The sequence below is a fragment of the Triticum urartu genome, chromosome 3A, assembly GCF_056163025.1.
Source record: "Triticum urartu cultivar PI428250 chromosome 3A, HENAU_Tu73, whole genome shotgun sequence".
NCBI classification, from domain to species: Eukaryota; Viridiplantae; Streptophyta; class Magnoliopsida; order Poales; family Poaceae; genus Triticum; species Triticum urartu.
The window spans coordinates 165,729,101-165,746,909 of NC_141875.1; the positions used below are offsets into that span (position 1 = coordinate 165,729,101).

General features: G+C 44.6%; 2 protein-coding genes across 3 annotated transcripts; one reads left to right on the forward strand and one right to left on the reverse strand.

Moving 5' to 3' along the window:
* Positions 1–85: 85 nt before the first annotated feature.
* Positions 86–8,479, forward strand: LOC125543414 (WD repeat and SOF domain-containing protein 1). Its single transcript, XM_048706744.2, has 17 exons — positions 86–334; positions 880–969; positions 1,052–1,163; positions 2,481–2,508; positions 2,601–2,699; positions 3,286–3,355; positions 3,445–3,479; positions 3,569–3,643; positions 3,719–3,814; positions 3,974–4,037; positions 5,518–5,571; positions 5,731–5,816; positions 6,516–6,576; positions 6,658–6,722; positions 7,262–7,367; positions 7,888–7,976; positions 8,082–8,479. The coding sequence occupies exons 1-17, from the start codon at positions 269–271 to the stop codon at positions 8,242–8,244; spliced, it is 1,359 nt and encodes a 452-aa protein (XP_048562701.1). The 5' UTR covers positions 86–268; the 3' UTR covers positions 8,245–8,479.
* Positions 8,480–8,928: 449 nt separating this feature from the next.
* Positions 8,929–14,937, reverse strand: LOC125543413 (putative transcription factor GLK2). 2 transcript variants are annotated; one of them, XM_087546688.1, is made up of 6 exons: positions 13,914–14,937; positions 12,821–12,964; positions 10,132–10,509; positions 9,929–9,997; positions 9,683–9,817; positions 8,929–9,492 (listed from the first exon to the last, which is right to left on the reverse strand). In XM_087546688.1, the coding sequence occupies exons 1-6, from the start codon at positions 14,538–14,540 to the stop codon at positions 9,322–9,324; spliced, it is 1,524 nt and encodes a 507-aa protein (XP_087402814.1). In that variant the 5' UTR covers positions 14,541–14,937; the 3' UTR covers positions 8,929–9,321. The 2 variants fall into 2 exon arrangements, with proteins under 2 accessions (XP_087402814.1, XP_048562700.1); XM_048706743.2 differs by having other exon boundaries at positions 13,908–14,932.
* Positions 14,938–17,809: the final 2,872 nt, after the last annotated feature.

Genomic DNA, 17,809 nt, shown 5'->3' on the forward strand with positions numbered 1-17,809 from the left:
TTGGGCTGTTTGAGATGGGCCCAATGGGCCCTTAAACGTTGAGGGTAGCCCAGTTTCATCCTGTTGTTCTACGGCCGCCGACCCTTGCTTCGTAGCGTTCTACTCCTCTCTTTTGTTTCCCCTCGACGGCGGCGGCGGCAACCAGGGTTTAGAGGAGGAGAAGCTTGCTCGGCGCAAAACCCTAGCCCCGCACCTTCATCTACGGATTCACCGCGCCTCTGCAGCGCATCCTTGCCGAGTGCCCCGCCTCGCTGCATCGGCGGTCGCGATGAGGGTGAAGGTGATATCGCGCTCGACCGACGACTTCACGCGCGAGCGCAGCCAGGACCTGCAGGTGAAGCCCTCGTTGCATTCGTAGTTTCTATTGATTGTGCTCCCGCTCATGTCGGTTGCGACTCGTTGTTCTGCATCCGGTATAATCATCATACTCGTACTGTAGATATGGTAGGATAAGAAGCGAGAGCTGTTTCCTAAGCATGGAGTGCGTTTGCGTGCAGTTACAGATGTTGGTAATACTATCATTTTATCCAGTTAAATTGATAGGCCCCCTTTCAACTGAAAACGAAAACAAAAACGGCCGAGTTCTCTTGAGGGGTCGTCAAATTGATTCCCTTCTGCTAGAGCTATTTTCCCCTTCCCCCAGGTTGGGGGAACATCTTAACATTTTATAGCCATCAGATATCTAAGTCATGTATCGACTGAATAATACTTCTGGCGGTGTGTTAGCATGGTAGCTGCCATGTAAATTGAAACATTCACAATATAGCTGTTGATGCTATATTCCCAGGTTCAAGTCTGTGTGGTCACTTGCTTAGGCCTTTTATTATATATTTTGTGCCAACAAATGACAATCTCTATTGCATTTGTTACTCCCAACAGAAAGTATTCCGCAATTATGATCCAGCACTCCGTAGTCAAGAGAAAGCTGTTGAGTACACTCGAGCCCTTAATGCTGCAAAGTTAGAGAAGGTACGTCTCATCTTCCTTATCTGCATTTATGTTTTATTTTTACTGTATATTTTCATGCGACTTATGCTGCTCCCCATTTCAGATATTTGCCAGGCCATTTATTGGAGCAATGGATGGTCACATTGATGCTGTTTCGTGCATGGCGAAGAACTCCAATTATGTGAAAGCTATGTTTTCTGGTTCGATGGATGGGGGTAATTATCATACTTCTGCACTAGCGTGCTGCTTTCGTCTCTTTGAGTGTGTTCAATGCATTTTTATTTGCTCCTTCAACGAACTAGCTTACTAAGCTCAATGCAGTAAATTATAACATACAACCTTTCACTGTTCTGCTTTTTAGTTTGCACCTCAGGGGTTGCTAAATATTGTTTTTTTTGCCCGGATGCATTATAATCTCGTATGGAGCTCAAAGTGAACTCTTGCCTCAGTCAACATGACTCACTTTACATGTGAAATCTAGAATATGACCTGTAATATTTGTGTGCATTTTCTCTGGGTTGCTAAGAATACTTTATGTTGACCAATCAAGAGTATCATCTAGTTCTAGTGATCTGCAATTTATGTGTTGTGATCCAATCGTATCTGATGGTAACACACTAAAATGGTAAATTCGTAATAAATTGTTGTGTTCTTAATATCATAGCGTTCTCAGGAATTGACATCTGGAAAGGGAATGGTTCGTGTGAATGGCAGAGTAGCCACATTGATGTTACTGCCAATTGTAGTGTTGGCACTTGTTTAGTCATTGGTTGAATTGTTCAGTTAACTCAGGATTCAAAGAGTAAGAAGCTCTAATGCTATACTCCCAAGTTCGCAGAATTTTTTTGCTTTCGGCATTAGCATTGCCCTGAAATGCATATTTGAGCACTAATTTTTTTGGAATATATTTATAAAACCTAATTTCAGTGGAAGTACTTGTTCAAGACAAATCTACACATATTGTTTTCACGTGTCCAATCTATGTGCATGGGCATATGGATAGGCAGTTTGTAATTTTTGGCTGCATGTAACCAAAATGCCAGAATGACCAGTTTATTTGAACCGGACAGAGTATCACTTTGAGTGGCGACACTTCGAGTAATAATAAATTTGTTAGTACTGGTTGAATGTTTTGGCACTGCTTTATTATTTTTACCCGTTTCTAGTGAATATATAACCCTGCCCTGTTTGTGAAACTATCGCATGGCTGCCAACCCCCTTGTATTATGCATTTGCAAGTAACATCTGATTTGTTACGCTTCAGCAGTCTGTGTGATCTGGCCACTATGTGATACCGATTTTTTGGTTCAACCTTTCTAGTATATCTTTTTTTTTATGAAAAGGGGTTTACCCCCACTCCATTTTGTTAGAACGAGGCACCTTTCTAGTATTGAAGCTGATGTTTTCCCTTCATTTATTTAAATTTACATAAAAAATTAAGAAGTCTCAGTTATGCATTACCTTATTCATCTTCTGATCAAGTTCAAATTTGTACTGGAAGTGGTAAACTGTGCCTGTTGTTTTGTTCACAGATATTCGACTATGGGACATTGCTGCAAGGTACCGCCGATGAAATATCAACTGAGCTGTTTGAAATAGTTTACTACAACTTGTGACTGTAATTTTAATTTCCTGTGCAACAATAAAAACAGGAAGACAGTCTGCCAGTTCCCTGGACACCAGGGTGCTGTGAGAGGTTTGGCAACATCTACCGACGGTGATCTTCTGATATCCTGTGGTGTTGATTGCACGTAAGTGAACTTGTGGGTGCCACTTCTTTTTGCTTATTAGACACAGATTCAATTCAAGGCATGCAACTTAACCCTTGAGGTGTTCTCTCACTGCTTATGTTTTGCATTAAGTTGGCTCTAACCCACAGGTGTATTAATGATCACCATGTCCCAGGATCTGTTTGTTATCTTTCTTGAATATATATGTGTAAGGCATTTTGTGTAGGACTTGAGCTTTATCTTAAAATTCCCACAAGATTAAGCCCCATTAAACACAAATAACAGCCCTTTTAAAATAAGTTACTCCCTCCGATCCAAATTAAATTGACGCAGCCTTAGTACAACTTTAAGTTGTACTAAAGCTGCGTCAATTTAATTTGGGTCGGAGGGGGTAATATAGGTTAAGAGCAATTCCAGTGGCATACTGACTTATGCGTTACACAGGCAAAAAGTTGTGGTAAACCATTTCAAACAGGTTTTGAAAATAATAATTAAACTTCACTTCATCAAAGTCTACTTCTTTAAAGTGTAAAATACAGAAGTGGATTTGTGAATATGTATCTGTGTCCGTGATCTTACTATGCAGTTATCCATCTATTGATTGCAGTGTTCGACTCTGGAAAGATCCTATGCGTAAGATGATGGACACTAATGATGCTATTGGAGATGCTTCCCAGGTGTGCACTGAAGGGATGCATTACATTTATTTTGCACTATCTATGTTGTATGACATCTCATTTCCTTACCTTGCCACTGTGGTTTACAGCCGTCAGCAGTCTATACATGGAAGCATGCATTTTGGTGAGAGCACTACTGCACTGCCCTGACTTATTCCAGATTCCTCTCATCTTCTTTGCTGAATGGACCATTTCTCTTCTGATGAATTTTAGGGGTGTTGACCACCAGTGGGATCGTAATGTTTTCGCAACTGTAGGTGCTCAGGTAGATATATGGGACCATAACAGGTATACTATCTGATAGCCTTTTCCCCAGCATTTTGTGTCTTTTCTACCACCACCAATGCTAATTCATTTCTGTAGGTCGGAGCCAATAAATACCTTCGAATGGGGTAAAGATACAGTTCTTTCTGTGCGGTTTAATCCTGGAGAACCTGATGTTTTACTTACATCATCTAGGTAATTTTAGAACCTGATGTTTTACTTACATTATTCTTTAATTTCCCCTAAAATTCCAGTATTTGTTGCTAATTTTCTAATGATGAATGTTGTAATCCGATATTTTGCTCCCCTTAAAACTTCTTTTTCCTACTAAAATAGGATTTATTTATTTTGCAGTGATCGGAGTTTAACACTTTTTGACCTGCGCATGTCATCCCCAGCTAGAAAGTTAATCATGAAGGTTTGTTGAATTCTCTTTATTTGTGGATCCTTGTAAAACCTAGAAAATCCAAAATAGATAGAGCATGCTAACACTATTGAGACTTTGATGCACAGAGAACATTTGCTTTGTTCTCATATGCTGTGCACATAATGCCTACCGTCTCGTTCTGATTCCCTGTGCTCAAAGTACATCAGCATTTGTTCATCACCGAACGGCATGAAGTATAAGTGAGAAAGACCAACTAAAAGTTGCCATATGATAGTGGGCTGTGTTAGTTTTAGTTCACTATTGCATGATGCTTCATGACAAATTAAATTGATAATAAGATCCTGTTGAGATCTTGGTAATGGTATTGCTTAAATTTGAGTAACTCAAGCACCGATAAATACAGTGTTTTTTAAACTAAATTATGCTTGACTTAGAAAGATTTCACATACCTCTTTCCCATCCCTTTTTTGGTGTGTAACCAGGATTTAGAACTCTTAAGCCTACTTCAACAAATTCCAAGTTGGTGTATGATTCTGATATTAATTGTCTATATGAAAGGAATGGGCCTAATACACGCAGCAAAAAAGATCCAAAGTGAGCTCTGAATAATGCATTACGTGATGATGATGTATGCTGGGTCCGTATCCCACTGGGAGTGAGGTAATTACGGTCCTAACAAAGAGTGAAGAATACAAAATTACGGTAGTTAAAAAAATAGAGAAGTGCAAAGAATATACTAGAAAATAGACAAACACTTTGTGGGAACCAACTTAAAACTGGTCAGTTTCTGGCGGGTTGGAAGAAAGAACAATGGACGGTGCATTTACAGAACACATAGAGATATCCGCTCTTCAGGAGAAATGGTTATGTGTCATTTCATATGCACTGAATTGTAAGAGACTAAGAGGTCCTTGCAAGGTCTTGGATATATTCATCTCTTGTACGTTTAAAATCTATTGACACATCTTTTTAGTTGCAACTTTGCTGTTCTGAATTAATCCTTCCTGTCTTCTGCGGACACATTAATGTCACCCTCAATATCAACATGTGATCTTGTAAACACAGTTGTGAGGAGTATCTTCAAATTCATTGATTTCTCTATTTATTCTTCTTCAATCATCTGGCATGCCAACTCATTAGAGACATTTCGCATGAACATTCCAGATTTTCAGGACCTTCTTTTAAACCAACCCATTTCAGAATCTTAAGCCTATCTTTTGTTCTGGAATTTATTATCCCTAAAAGTAACCATTTCGATCAGGCCAACACCCAATAGTGTCCAAAATATAGATCTAGCACCATCTTCTGCCAACTAATTTAATTTCTTGTAATGTCAACCATATTTGATCAGTCAAAATTTGCATGTTCTCGTTCATCATACTAACTTAGTTATTTTTAATGCTCATATAATTATTTGGGCACCTTGCTGAATATTTATTGCTTTTCTGCTCTATCTTAGTAACCACTAAGCATAGAGAGTTGGAGATGCTAATGTATTTGTTTTATGCAGACAAGGTGCAATTCAGTTTGCTGGAACCCTAGGGAGCCCATGAACTTCACTGCTGTAAGATTGAAATGTCAAATATTTTTGTTCTTGTTATATGCTTGCGCTAATGAAGCAACTTATATGATACTGTTCCAGACTGGAAGATATATGAATTTTTGTTTAAATTTGAGCTTTTGCATAGCTAAGAACTTCTGTCCTGATTCTTTTTGTTACTAGGCAAACGAAGATACAAACTGTTATTCTTTTGATGCTAGAAAGCTGAATGAAGCCAAGGTTGTTCACAAGGGTCATGTTTCAGCAGTGTAAGTATTATTTGGAAATACGAATATCTAATGTCCTGTTTAAAGTACTCCCTCCGTTTCTTTTTACTCCACATATAAGATTTGGTCAAAGTCAAACTACACAAAGTTTGACCAAATTTATATAAAAAAATATGAACATCTACAATACTAAAACTATATAGTATGAAAATACGTTTCATGGTGCATCTGATAATATTGATTTTATATTGTGAATGTTTATATTTTTTAATATAAAGTTAGTCAAACTCTATAAAGTTTGACTTTGACCAAACCTTATATGCGGACTAAAAAGAAACGGAGGGAGTATAACACATGGATGTATGTAAAGGTCAATCCCCTAGTAGAGAAAATGAGTGAATATTATATAGATCTGTATGTTAAGTGCATGTGCTAGCATATATGCATATCTCCTGTCAATATTATATAGATCTGTATGTTAAGTGCATGCACATGGACAAGTTCTAGGATATATCAACAAAACTGAAGCTGCAATAAGGATTTTATACATGTGGTGCTATTTCATTGTAGTGTCAATGTGTCATTGGACTCACTGAGATGTGCAGTTCCTGCCTTGCATTATACAATGTACATCTGAAAGCTATCATTTCATGTAGTTCTGCATCAAGCCCATTGGCAACATACAGTATTCTTTTCCTTTTGAATTTTAGAAGTCAATTCTTACATGAGTTGTGTTGTCAGGATGGATGTTGATTACAACCCAACAGGACGGGAATTTGTTACTGGTTCCTACGATAGAACGGTATGTGCCACTTTTGTAGATCCAAGTTCATACTGTACCATGTATAGGTGATTTTTGACAATTTTTTTACTGCTTTTGTAGGTACGGATCTTCAATTATAACGGTGATCATAGCAGGGAGATATACCATACTAAGAGGATGCAAAGGTTTGTTTCTATTATTTATTTTCACTCTTCCTTGCTTAGTTTGTCTACCTGATCTTAAGCCCAAACTTCAGTATGGTTCCCAACTTTTACCCCTCAAGCCTGTTCTGCTGTCGGATACCAACCAGATCAATTTAGTGTCAGATCAGTTTTGATCTATATCTTTTGAGTGTTCAGAAATCAGAATAGACTTTTCAATTCAACCAGTTTTACAGTTGAATATGTTGCTCTGTTGAGACGTATGGAGGTTTGAGAAGTACTCCCTCTGTAAACTTTTATAAGAGCGTTTAGATCACTAAAGTAGTGATCTAAACGCTCTTATAGAAGTTTACAGAGGGAGTACATTTCAACCTGATGCACAGCCATATAACCATGGTTCTTGGAATCAGCATGAATATAGCAGTTCTGATACATGGCATTTATATATTTATTGGTTTTTACCGTTAGCCATCTTGTTTATTTTAGACCCCATGTCTATCTTTAACAACTTGCTTTTATGGAATTTCTGTTCTGTTGTAACCAATTTACCCATACCTTGGCAGGGTGTTTTGTGTGAAATACACATATGATGGGACCTATCTAGTTTCTGGCAGTGATGACACAAATCTTCGTCTGTGGAAGTCCAAAGCTTCAGAACAATTGGGAGTTGTAAGTTTTCTACTGCCATCCGGTGTTTGCCAGTTGTTGCTGTCTCGTATGTTTACTACTTGCTTCAGTTCCATGCCATATGATTGAGCTCACATGGATGCCCAATGAAGTAGCATAACAATAAACGTCTGTTGTTGACATCCTCTTGTTCCTTCTGTTTAGCATCATCATATTCCATGACTAGACATAAATGATGTACTCAATTAAGAATGGCAGAGAATCAGTAGTAAATGTGAGCATATTAGTGACCTTCAAGTCACAGTTAGTTGTTGTGCTTTTGAGATTCAGTCATGGGTTAAAAAATGCTCAGCTAGGTTAGCGGGTAAAGACTTTTCCCGATTGAAACTTGATAATTGTTCATGAAGGTATGGGTTTGCCTTGTTCTCTGACACTTAGCGTTTTACTTTTGGGGCTGATGGACAAAGGTCCTAATGGTCTCACTTGTCCTGAGAAGTGTTTCTACTTGAGTGTTTAAGGTCTTCTATTATGTATAAGATGTTTTGACAAATATTTTCTGCAGATTCTTCCAAGGGAACGCAAAAAGCAAGAATATCTTGATGCTGTCAAGGCGCGGTATAATCACCTTCCAGAAATCAGGCGGATTGACAAGTAAGCTACTATTTCTTGTTCTGAAAAGTGTTTCAACTTGATGGAGCATCTTGTTTTCGTTTACCATCATTCTGCTGATGCTGCATGGATGATGTGTTGTTGCAGACATAAGCACTTGCCCAAGCCGATCTACAAGGCAGGCAAGATAAGGCGCGCCATGATTGAAGCAGAAAGCCGGAAAGAAGAAAGAAGGCGAGCGCACAGTGCTCCAGGGAGCAGGACTATGCAGCCCTTCAGAAAGAGAAGGCTCATCACAGAAGTTGAGTAGGGTGGGATCTGACCATCGCGAGGCCAAACAAAGTGGCATTACGTTGGAGTATTATTTTTGGTCGAGTGTGAGTGATGGGAAGCTGGGAACATATTTATTATGTGTAGTGTCATGTTGTTACTTGCAAACCTTGGACAACGTACCGGATTACTTTTGAGAAGGAAAAAAAGAGGACTTGTTGTATGGGCGATTCAGCGATGCTAATTTGAGTGTAAGCTCACCATGCCTTCGTCAATCAGTCTCTCTGTAAAAGTCTGTAGTGTGTGCTGTGTTATTCTCCATGGACGCCTTTATGCCAGCACCTACGATGGGTTATGTGTCGGCTGTCTCCTAGACTAGATGGCGACATTTGGTGTACGCGAACACGTGAAGTCTGATTCTGTTATCTTTGTTGTTCCCGTTATCAATGGGGAGTTTGCTGATTATATTTCTCATACAGATGCAGAGCTTCTATATTTGTCGCATCTTGAATTTATTTGCATCGATCACAAATGTGCTTACTACTAACATTTTTCGCCCCCACATTATATTTCCTGGTACAGTGTACGCGGTGTTAGTAGTACGTTTTTCACATTTGATATCATCATTTGTGCTCACAAAAATTATTACCGAAAAGCTTGTTTCTGCATGCAGATACAGAGTTTCTGTCCTATATTTGTCGTGTTAATAAAGACGTTTCTCACATTTTGCAGAAATATGCAATTGCATTTCCACACGGAGCATGCATGCATCATTGGTTATTCATTTACCAGTCCAATAATATAAGTTTGTTCCATCCCAACAATATAGACGCAGCGCTCGTGTGTGCGCACAGCGCGCACGTACACGAGAGGAAAAACCCAGAGATCCATGTCAGTGCACTCATACAGACACACCCAGGACAATACATTATTATAACTATGAGTATTAATCTACACGCGCACGCGTACGTCGACCAACCGGCCGGTCGATCAGCCATACGTATGCACGTAGGTGCAGACGGACGAGTAGTCGACGAGTTGTGTCACCCAGAGAGAGGGGGGAAGCAGCAGCAGCATGACGGCTCCGGCGCCGGTGGTGGTGGAGACGTACGTACTCTCAGGCGGCGCCGCCGCAGTTCGTTGTCGCCGCCGGCGGGACCTTGGGTATGCCTTGCTTGTGCAGCTCCGACATGACGCTGTCCAGCGACGGGGGCTTGAGCCCCAGGGGAAGCGGCAGCCATGGCTTCACTAAAACGTCTCCGATGGCTGCGTCGATGCTCTCCTTGGACTGCACAATATATATTGGAGATTAAACACATATGATTAGGGGCACGTTTGTATTTCTTGCGTGCACTGATTAATCAATGGATATCTACCTTGGACTGGAACACCGTACCGTGTCCGTGTACTATAGTGTGACTTCAGGATCAAAAGTACAGTATAAATTAATGAACCATCAGCCGTGCCTATGTACTTACCGGGTGGGCGTCGAGCTGAAGCTGCAGGCCGGCGACCTTATTGCTCTGCGGCACCGGCGACGGCGGAGGCGGGATCGGTCTGTACATAGGATGCGGTACCATCCCCGGCATCGGCGGCGCAGCAAACCTCTGCATCTGCACGCGCGCACACACACAGGTAACCATATTAGCCACGCAATTACCACAGCTGCTTCAACGTTAACGACTGGGCAAATGATTCATAGTACTAGCTACTAGTTTAATTACCATGGCCGCAGGAGGCATCGGCGGCGGAACGCACTGTGTCACTGCCTGCGGGCCCCATTTCCTGGCAGCCTGAGCGAGGAGAAAACGGTAAGCCAACGGGTTATTACGAACGCATGCCGCAAACACATGCAAAGCGAAAGAGCCTAGTCACGTGAACGCGGGAAGAGGGAGACAGAGGCGGAGCAATGTAGTAGCGCACGCACGTTGTACTGCTGGTGCCAGTAGACGGGGTCCACCGGCGGCTGGTGCGCCCACGCCGGCGGCGGCGCCAGGTGCCGCGGCCAGACGGGCAGCATGGACGGCGGCGACAGCGGCAGCGTCGCGTCGACGCCGGTGGGATGGCCCCACACGTGCAGCGGCCGGCAGAACGGCGGCGGCTGGCCGGGGTGGTGCGCCATCCCCGCGTGCGGCGGCATCGCCCCCGGGGGCGGGAACCCGACCGTCGGCACGACCCACGGGCCGCCTCCCGCCGCCGCGTCCTTCCTCGGCCCGCCGGCCGCCGCGTACATCTGCCGCTTCTGCGTCCAGCTCGCCGCCTCCGCCTCCCTCGCCATCAGGTGCTTCCTGTGTGACCTGTACTTCTGCACTTGCACGGAGGACATGTAATCGCATTAATTTCGGTTTGAAACGCAACCGCATTAACTTTGAGTCTTCCACCACAAATGCAAACTCATAGTACCTTTACTATTTTTAACCGTGTTAATAATTGTTATTTTAAGTCGAACAAGCCACACTCCCTCAAAATAATAATAATTCAAACAAGCCACACATCATGGAATCTAAAATTACACAACAATCAAGTGCTACTTTAAGCCTCCTTTGGTTTACATGAATTTTGAAGGATAAGAACTTTGTAGGAAAAAACATTTGGCCCTTTGATTTGTACTCACACCGTCCCATATTGTAAGACGTTTTTGCAAGCTCACAAAAATGTCTTACATTATAAGACGGAGGGAGTAGAAATGAATTCCTGTTCCTATGTAGGATAGAAACCAATCATTCACATTTCAAAGTAAAAAATCTATTAGTCTGGACTCAATGAAAAAGATCCTATCCTATGAATAAAATGTTATCTCTTTCCTATAGAAATTGAGATATATTTCATCTCACTTTCTATGGTTTTCCTATTCCTATTCTATGAACCAAAGAAGACATTAATTAGATGCAAAAGCATGCAGATGCTCAGTTACAAAATTGTAAATATAACGTTGTCTCAGTCAATTACTCCCTCCGTTCCTAAATACTTGTCTTTCTAGGCATTTCAACAAGTGACTACATACGGAGCAAAATGAGTGAATCTACACTCTAAAATATGTCTACATACATCCGTATGTAGTAGTCATTTGAAATGTCTAGAAAGACAAATATTTAGGAACGGAGGGAGTAGAAATCATTTTCGAGTTTTCAACTCAAAACCAAGAATTTCTCAGCCAAACAAATACTCCATTTTTCCCATCGATTCTTTCTACCGTGAGGAGCAGATACAGAATAACGGTCCTCAGAAAAGTAGACACCCCCACAAATCATATATAGATCATTTTACTCACCCCTTGATTTCATTTTCGAATAAGCCTCCACTTTTTAGTTACAGGATCATACAAATGTTAAGGTGTAGTTTGTGCTTCAAATGTTGCCGTGTTTGGTTTGTTAGCTAAACTGAAAAAATACCACGAAACTTAGATTGAAAAAGTTAGACTATCACAATTAATCCACTGTACCTCACTGGTTCACTAAAATGCATAGTAATGTAATGCTCAGCTAGCCATCTACTCCTCCGGTAAAGAAATATAAGTAGTGTTCTAAACACTCCTATATTTCTTTACAAAGGGAGTAATAATTATTTTATGAGGTGGAAGAACTTATATATAGAGTTGTATGCAATTTACAGAAAGGTATTCCCTCCGTAAACAAATATAAGACGTTTTAGATCGTTAAAACTAAAGGAGTAAGAACAGATTGCCGAGATCTGGATCTCTATCGCCTGGTGCCAAAGCGGGACGCGCGTGCACGGGAATTCGTGCGAGGATATGGCCATCTCGCTAGAAAACGGGCGTTCAGTACCGGGCCGCAGGGAGTGGGAGTAGTACATCCATGCACGGGCACTACGGCGGTGAGGAACCCGGCCAGCGGCGACATGGCACGCGCCCGCGCTGACTAGGGCAGGACCGGCCGGGGCCGCCCTCCCTCAAATCCGTGTGGCGTGGGCAGTGGTCACCCGTACGGCGTGGTGGCGCCCCCCTGCGCTGCACACCTTGGCGCCTCCCCGTTGCACGGTTTGGGCAATGGAATATCCAAACGGGAACGCATGCATGCATGCATGAGCACGGCGTACCGGATAATTTTTGTTTGAATGAATGAGCGAGTGGTTTCACTTTTGACACCCCGCGTCTGCGTGCATGTGTTTGTGAAAGCGCTGCCAAGGACTTGCATGATTCACGCATGGGGTCACATGCATGCAGGCATGCATGCCATGCATATGGCGTAGTACTACTAGTACAGTGCGTCGTGGGTACGTATGTATACGTAGCGATGATAATAATGCTGTAATAATGTACACGAGGCCGTGAGGGGCTGGGGCTGGCGGTTGCAACGTCGTCCGTGCCTGGACAACGTATGGCGACAATGCATATGGGCAGGCACAGACGTACATATGTTGCCCAGACGGCCAGATCTGACTGTGCTGCCTGGAGCTGGGGATGGATCGAGTGCATGTGTGTACATGCTCGTGTTTGTCTTTGCGCTAGCACCTAGCAGTGGCAGGCACCGCGTCCGTCCGTGTGAATTTAAAACTCGGCCGACGATTCGATCCTAAGAATACTTATGACATATTTAGATGCGTTTTAGCAAAAAGTGTAGTTAATCTGCAGAAATAATGCATGGAAAGAAACGGACCTGGAGATGGCTGGCGATGTTGTGGCGCGTGAGGCGGTACTCGTTGCCCATGAGCTCCAGGATCCGCGACGGCACCGCCTTGTCCAGCCCCAGCTGCTCCACCGCCTGCACGAACCGCCGGTGCAACTCCGGCGTCCAGTCCACCTGCCATTCATTCATAATTTGTTTAATCAGTCAATCACCAGCCATATATAATAAGCACGAATTTTATTAATCAAAGAGCATCATTTACATGCTTCAGAAGATTCAGGGCACTAGATGGAACTACTTTCCTATGAGCTTTGCTTACCCTAGAACTAGCTAGTACCGCTAGTAACAGAGAGACGTACACGCACGTACGTATAGGCAGGAGAGATCACAGACAAGACTTTTCATAGGCGCCGCGTGTGTGAAAATCTGCACCGAAATAAAGGGGCAAAGAGCAGCTATAGCTGCACTGTTTGCTGCTGCTGTGTGTGTATGCCACTGTTACCGTGCGCTTCCCGTGACGCTCTCCCTCTCTCTTTCCCTGCCGGCCGGTTGAGATCTATCCTATCAGCCCGTCGTCCCAAAAAGCTGCCTGCACGGGGATTTCCATGGCCTATTCATTGCCGCGCAACATTTCGGTGCAAACCTCCCTCCCTCCACGCGCCTCTCCTATCCACTGATGATGTTACCCAGCTTTCAACTACGTACGTGCCGACGCAGCAGCCGCGCGCGCGCGTCAAAGTCGATCAGCTGCTCGTGCTTGCTAGCTCCTCGCGACGGAGGCAATCACGAGCTGCTGATTCGCCCCGGCTGTACCATGCAGGGCCAGGGCCATGCCCCGTGCTGCTACGACGCTACAGCTAGGCCTCTCGTGATTTCTTGGGTCCTGGGTCAGTCAGATCTGCTGCCTGCCTCGCAGGAGATGTCGTCGATCGTGAGAAAGATTATGTCAGAGTTTGCGCCAGACGGGCAGCTGCAGTGGATCGTGATGTGCAGATCGATTGGACGACATAGAGTTTATCCCTTCCTTTCGTTCTTTTCCCCCAACCCCATGCGGTTAAGCATGCTTAATTATGGATATACCATGGAGCTAGGGCTAGTGAGAGAATGCAGGCAGTACCTTCACCTTCCGCCTGCCGTGGGAGCTCTTGGTCGCCGCGGCTGCCGACGCGGGCTTCGACGTCATCTTGCTGTGCCCCTCTGCCGACGCCGACGACTTGCTGTTCTCAGACCCGACCGCAGCGGAAGAATCGTCCGTCGTCACCGCGCTGCAAACCTCATCGCCCACGATGTTGTTGTTGTTGTTCTTGTTGTTCTTGTTGTCGTGCTGCTGCTTCACATCTTTCTCTTCCGACGACGACATCAAACCCTTCGTCTCGCCCTTGCCTTCTGGTAGTTCCATGTCCATCTCTGCCGGTAGGTCCGTTTCCACGGCCGTCTTCGCCTCGTCGCCATGGTGGGTTTCGCAGCCGTCTGGCGCCGGCTCTGCCGCCGGGCTCAGCACCGTAGTCGTCGCCGGCTCGTCGGCGAACTCGGCGAGGAGCTCGGTCGGGTCGACCTCGAGGTCGGGGAGGATGTCGTCGCCGTCGTCGACGTGGAAGAAGGGCATGTCGCACGTGCTGAAGTCGATGTAGTCCAGCAGGAAGTCGTCCTCCTCCACGGTGGCCTCCGGGAACCCGACATCGACATGGTGGTGGTCGCCGAGGCTGAAGACGGCCGGATTAGGGCTTTGCAGCGTGGCCACCTCAAGCATCCCAATCTCGGCGTACGTAGCTCGTAGGATCGGCGGAGACGGGAAGGAATTGACTTGGAAGTAATCTTTGCACCAAAAACCACTCCAAATCTCAGCTGGCTTGACGATGGCAGCGATCTCGATCGGTGGGTAGATGGAGCTACGGGATATATAGCCAGTCGGCTATGAACCTGGGCTTGGAGTGGTAGCAAGATCGGCAGTGCAGTGCATGAGCAGCAGGCAGGCCAGGTAGAGCTCCCTCCAATGGAGATCTCCAATGGATAGGAGGAAGAAGGGAGGAGGGACGGATGGGGAAGGAGGTTGAGAGCAATGGGATGGACTAGCTAGTTTGGTGGTGATTTGGGAGTATTAGAGGAGCGAGGAGGACGCATGTCCACCACAAACCTCCTTGAGATTTCTCTCTCCCCCCTTTATAGGGTCTCTCTCGCTCTCTGTCTCCTTTCTCTCTCATAGTCATAGGGTTCCTCCCCCTTCTCTCTCTAGCACACACGCACACATCAAGCTGCTCTGTACATTATACACCGACTGCCAGCGAATTGTATGCATGGATGGCGCATGACACCAAGACTCCGAGTGTTTATCTGTTTCACCTTATCTCAGTGACCTGCAGACTGAATTTGACTCAGAAATAATTCTCTGTTGTGCATGTGCATGCATACATGCATGCCATATGGTGCTGGCGGATTTGTGGTCCACTATATTCTACATCAGTTTTGTTAAGTCTCAGTTGATTAAGACTTCGATATGTCTTGATCGGTACTATCTTCCTTTGATTTTGCATGAACATTCGTGCAAAACAATTCTTCTCAGTTTTTCTTTTTTCTTCTAATATGCTATATCACTTGACTGAGACTTGGTTAAGTCTCAGTTGACTGAGACCTAGCCACACGCCCACACCCATTCTACATAACTTATTGCTACTCATCATTGTTAAGTACGGCAACGGTATTATTTTGGCGAGTAGCGATTTGGGGTTTTCAATTGAGGAAGATTTAACAGAAATTGGCAGAAAATGACCCTTGTCGGAAACTTGAGGGAAAAAGTCCTCTCGAAAAACTTTATCTTGTTCTTTTTCATAAAAAAGCAGCTTGCCCGACTTTAGATTACTGAAGCACTTAAAGGTTTTACCATTTTAGAGAGAAGTTCAGGCTGCAACAGATACAATACAAGCTCGCGAAAGGAGCAAAGGCCCTCAAACGGATACACGATGGCCGACGGGGCGCCGAAGCCATACGAGGCGTAGAGGAAGCTTTCACCGAGAAGAAGCTTCACTCAACAACGCCGCATGCCTCTAAGGCTCCTAATCTGTCGCTCAAGGGTCGACGAGTCAAGGTTTTGCACAACGACTTCCTTAGTTGCAAGAAGATAATTATTTTGTACAAGTTGTCAACAAGAAGTTTAATAAAAGACCCATCATTGCGAGATTAATCACAAACGTTCCATAAGGCCCATGCAAGTGTCGCAAAACCAAGCCAAGTCAGCCTCCAAGTAGTCTCTGAAAGTCCACACCGGAGAAGGTGGAAATAAACAGACTTACCTCGTGCCCAGGTACACTTAACCATTTCTTGGGGACATCCCCATAGAACTTGGGCAAGAATTCAAGTGAAAAAATGTGATTGAAATCTTCATCTTGCCCACAAAGAGCACACGTCCTATCCTCAGTGTCAGGCTGGCAGATCTTGGGCAGGGGGTCCCGAGCTGGTGACCTTAGCTAGATGGTAACAAGATGAACAAGGGACACGATGTTTACCCAGGTTCGGGCCCTCTCGAAGAGGTAAAACCCTACGTCCTGCTTCTGTTATATTGACTGTGTTGGAGTACAAAGTACATGATGATCTATCTCGAGATCGTATGTAAATGTATGATTCTCTACCCTATGCTCTAAACCCCTTGGCTTATATAGACACCTAGGGTACCTAGGGCTACATGTAGGCCGGTTACATCTAGGGTAAACACGCCGAAGATTCAAATATGTCTTGAGTATGCACCAAGTCTTCGAAAGATTCCATTTTGAGCACGCCGAGGGGCATGACAGTCTTGACCCATTCATTGATGATCCATGGGTCATCGGCCATGCTCACTAAAGAGGGGCCGACGTGGTTTGCACCCCCTAGTCCAGGACAACAGCAATAGCCCATGAACTGGTCTTCAAGCCGAGGACATTGAACTCCTCGGAGAGGCTTTGTCTTGGGTCTTCGGCTTTGTAGGCGAGTTAACAATCTTGATGTTCCATCTTGTTTACACATTCGAGGACTCCCTTGGATCCGAAGTCTCTTGTAAATTTGATAGGTTCATACTCTTCGACATCTTCCTCTATTTAACCATGTCTTTCAGTCCGAAGAGTTAGACACTTCGGTCTTTTGAGGAGGTCCAACCCATAATCCCCATGGAATGCTTTTATTCTCATCGGATCCGAAGGCTCGATCCAAGCTTCGATAGCTTAACCGCAAAGTTTTGTTGTGCTGGCATGATAGGTCAATTGGGTGGTGTTCTAAAAACTTTTAACCGAAAACAGAACTGTTGCCGCACATTGTAGAACTGAAAGGTCCCATCTATAGTCATTGTGCTGAATTTACCATGGCCCTAGGCCGTTTCCATTGGCACGTCCCATCAATAAAGGATAGTGCTCCGGATTTTCGACGATATCATTAACAAAATCCCTCAACCCATGCGCACACGTAATGCACATCGTGGTTGGGAAGCGGCAAAAATTAGCGCACGGCATGGTGCCCCTTGGTATATTTACCAGCTTATAAAAGGAGTTGGATGAATCTAATTCATCCTACACCTCCCCATTGCTTCCAGCATTCGAAAACTCTCAAGCTGCAGCGCCCAGAGAGCACAACCAAACCCCACCGTTCATCCTTTTTCTCACCCCCTTTTCCATCCCAAGAAATGTCCGGCAAGGGAAAATGCGTCGCCGCGGAGGTAGCGGAGGTGAAGGCATCCAACAAGAGGGGCCTGTGGATGGACTCCGCCGTCACCGCCGGCAACATCACCGAGCTTCACGCGGGCGGCTAACTCCCATCACCGAACAAGGTCAAGTGCCGCTTGCCCCTCGTCAGCGACGATATCTACTCCGCCTCTGGAGTCCCAGAACCTCGGGAAGGCGAGTGCATCGTGTTCATATCCCATCTCGTCTGAGGTTTGGGTTTTCCTGTCCACCCCTTCCTCCAAAGCGTTCTATTCATCTACGGGATCTAGTTCCACCACTTGCCCCCAACTCCATCCTCCATAATGCCTCGTATATTGTGTTCCACGAGGCTTTC

Coding starts and splice junctions, on each gene's coding strand:
- LOC125543414 (XM_048706744.2), top strand. CDS start 269: ATGAGGGTGAAGGTGATATCGCGCTCGACCGACGACTTCACGCGCGAG. Junction 5,817..6,515: donor AAGGGTCATGTTTCAGCAGT/GTAAGTATTATT, acceptor TTGTGTTGTCAG/GATGGATGTTGATTACAACC. Junction 6,577..6,657: donor CTGGTTCCTACGATAGAACG/GTATGTGCCACT, acceptor CTGCTTTTGTAG/GTACGGATCTTCAATTATAA.
- LOC125543413 (XM_048706743.2), bottom strand. CDS start 14,540: ATGCTTGAGGTGGCCACGCTGCAAAGCCCTAATCCGGCCGTCTTCAGC. Junction 12,965..13,907: donor ACGGCAGGCGGAAGGTGAAG/GTACTGCCTGCA, acceptor AATGAATGGCAG/GTGGACTGGACGCCGGAGTT. Junction 9,493..9,682: donor TTCAGCTCGACGCCCACCCG/GTAAGTACATAG, acceptor TATATTGTGCAG/TCCAAGGAGAGCATCGACGC.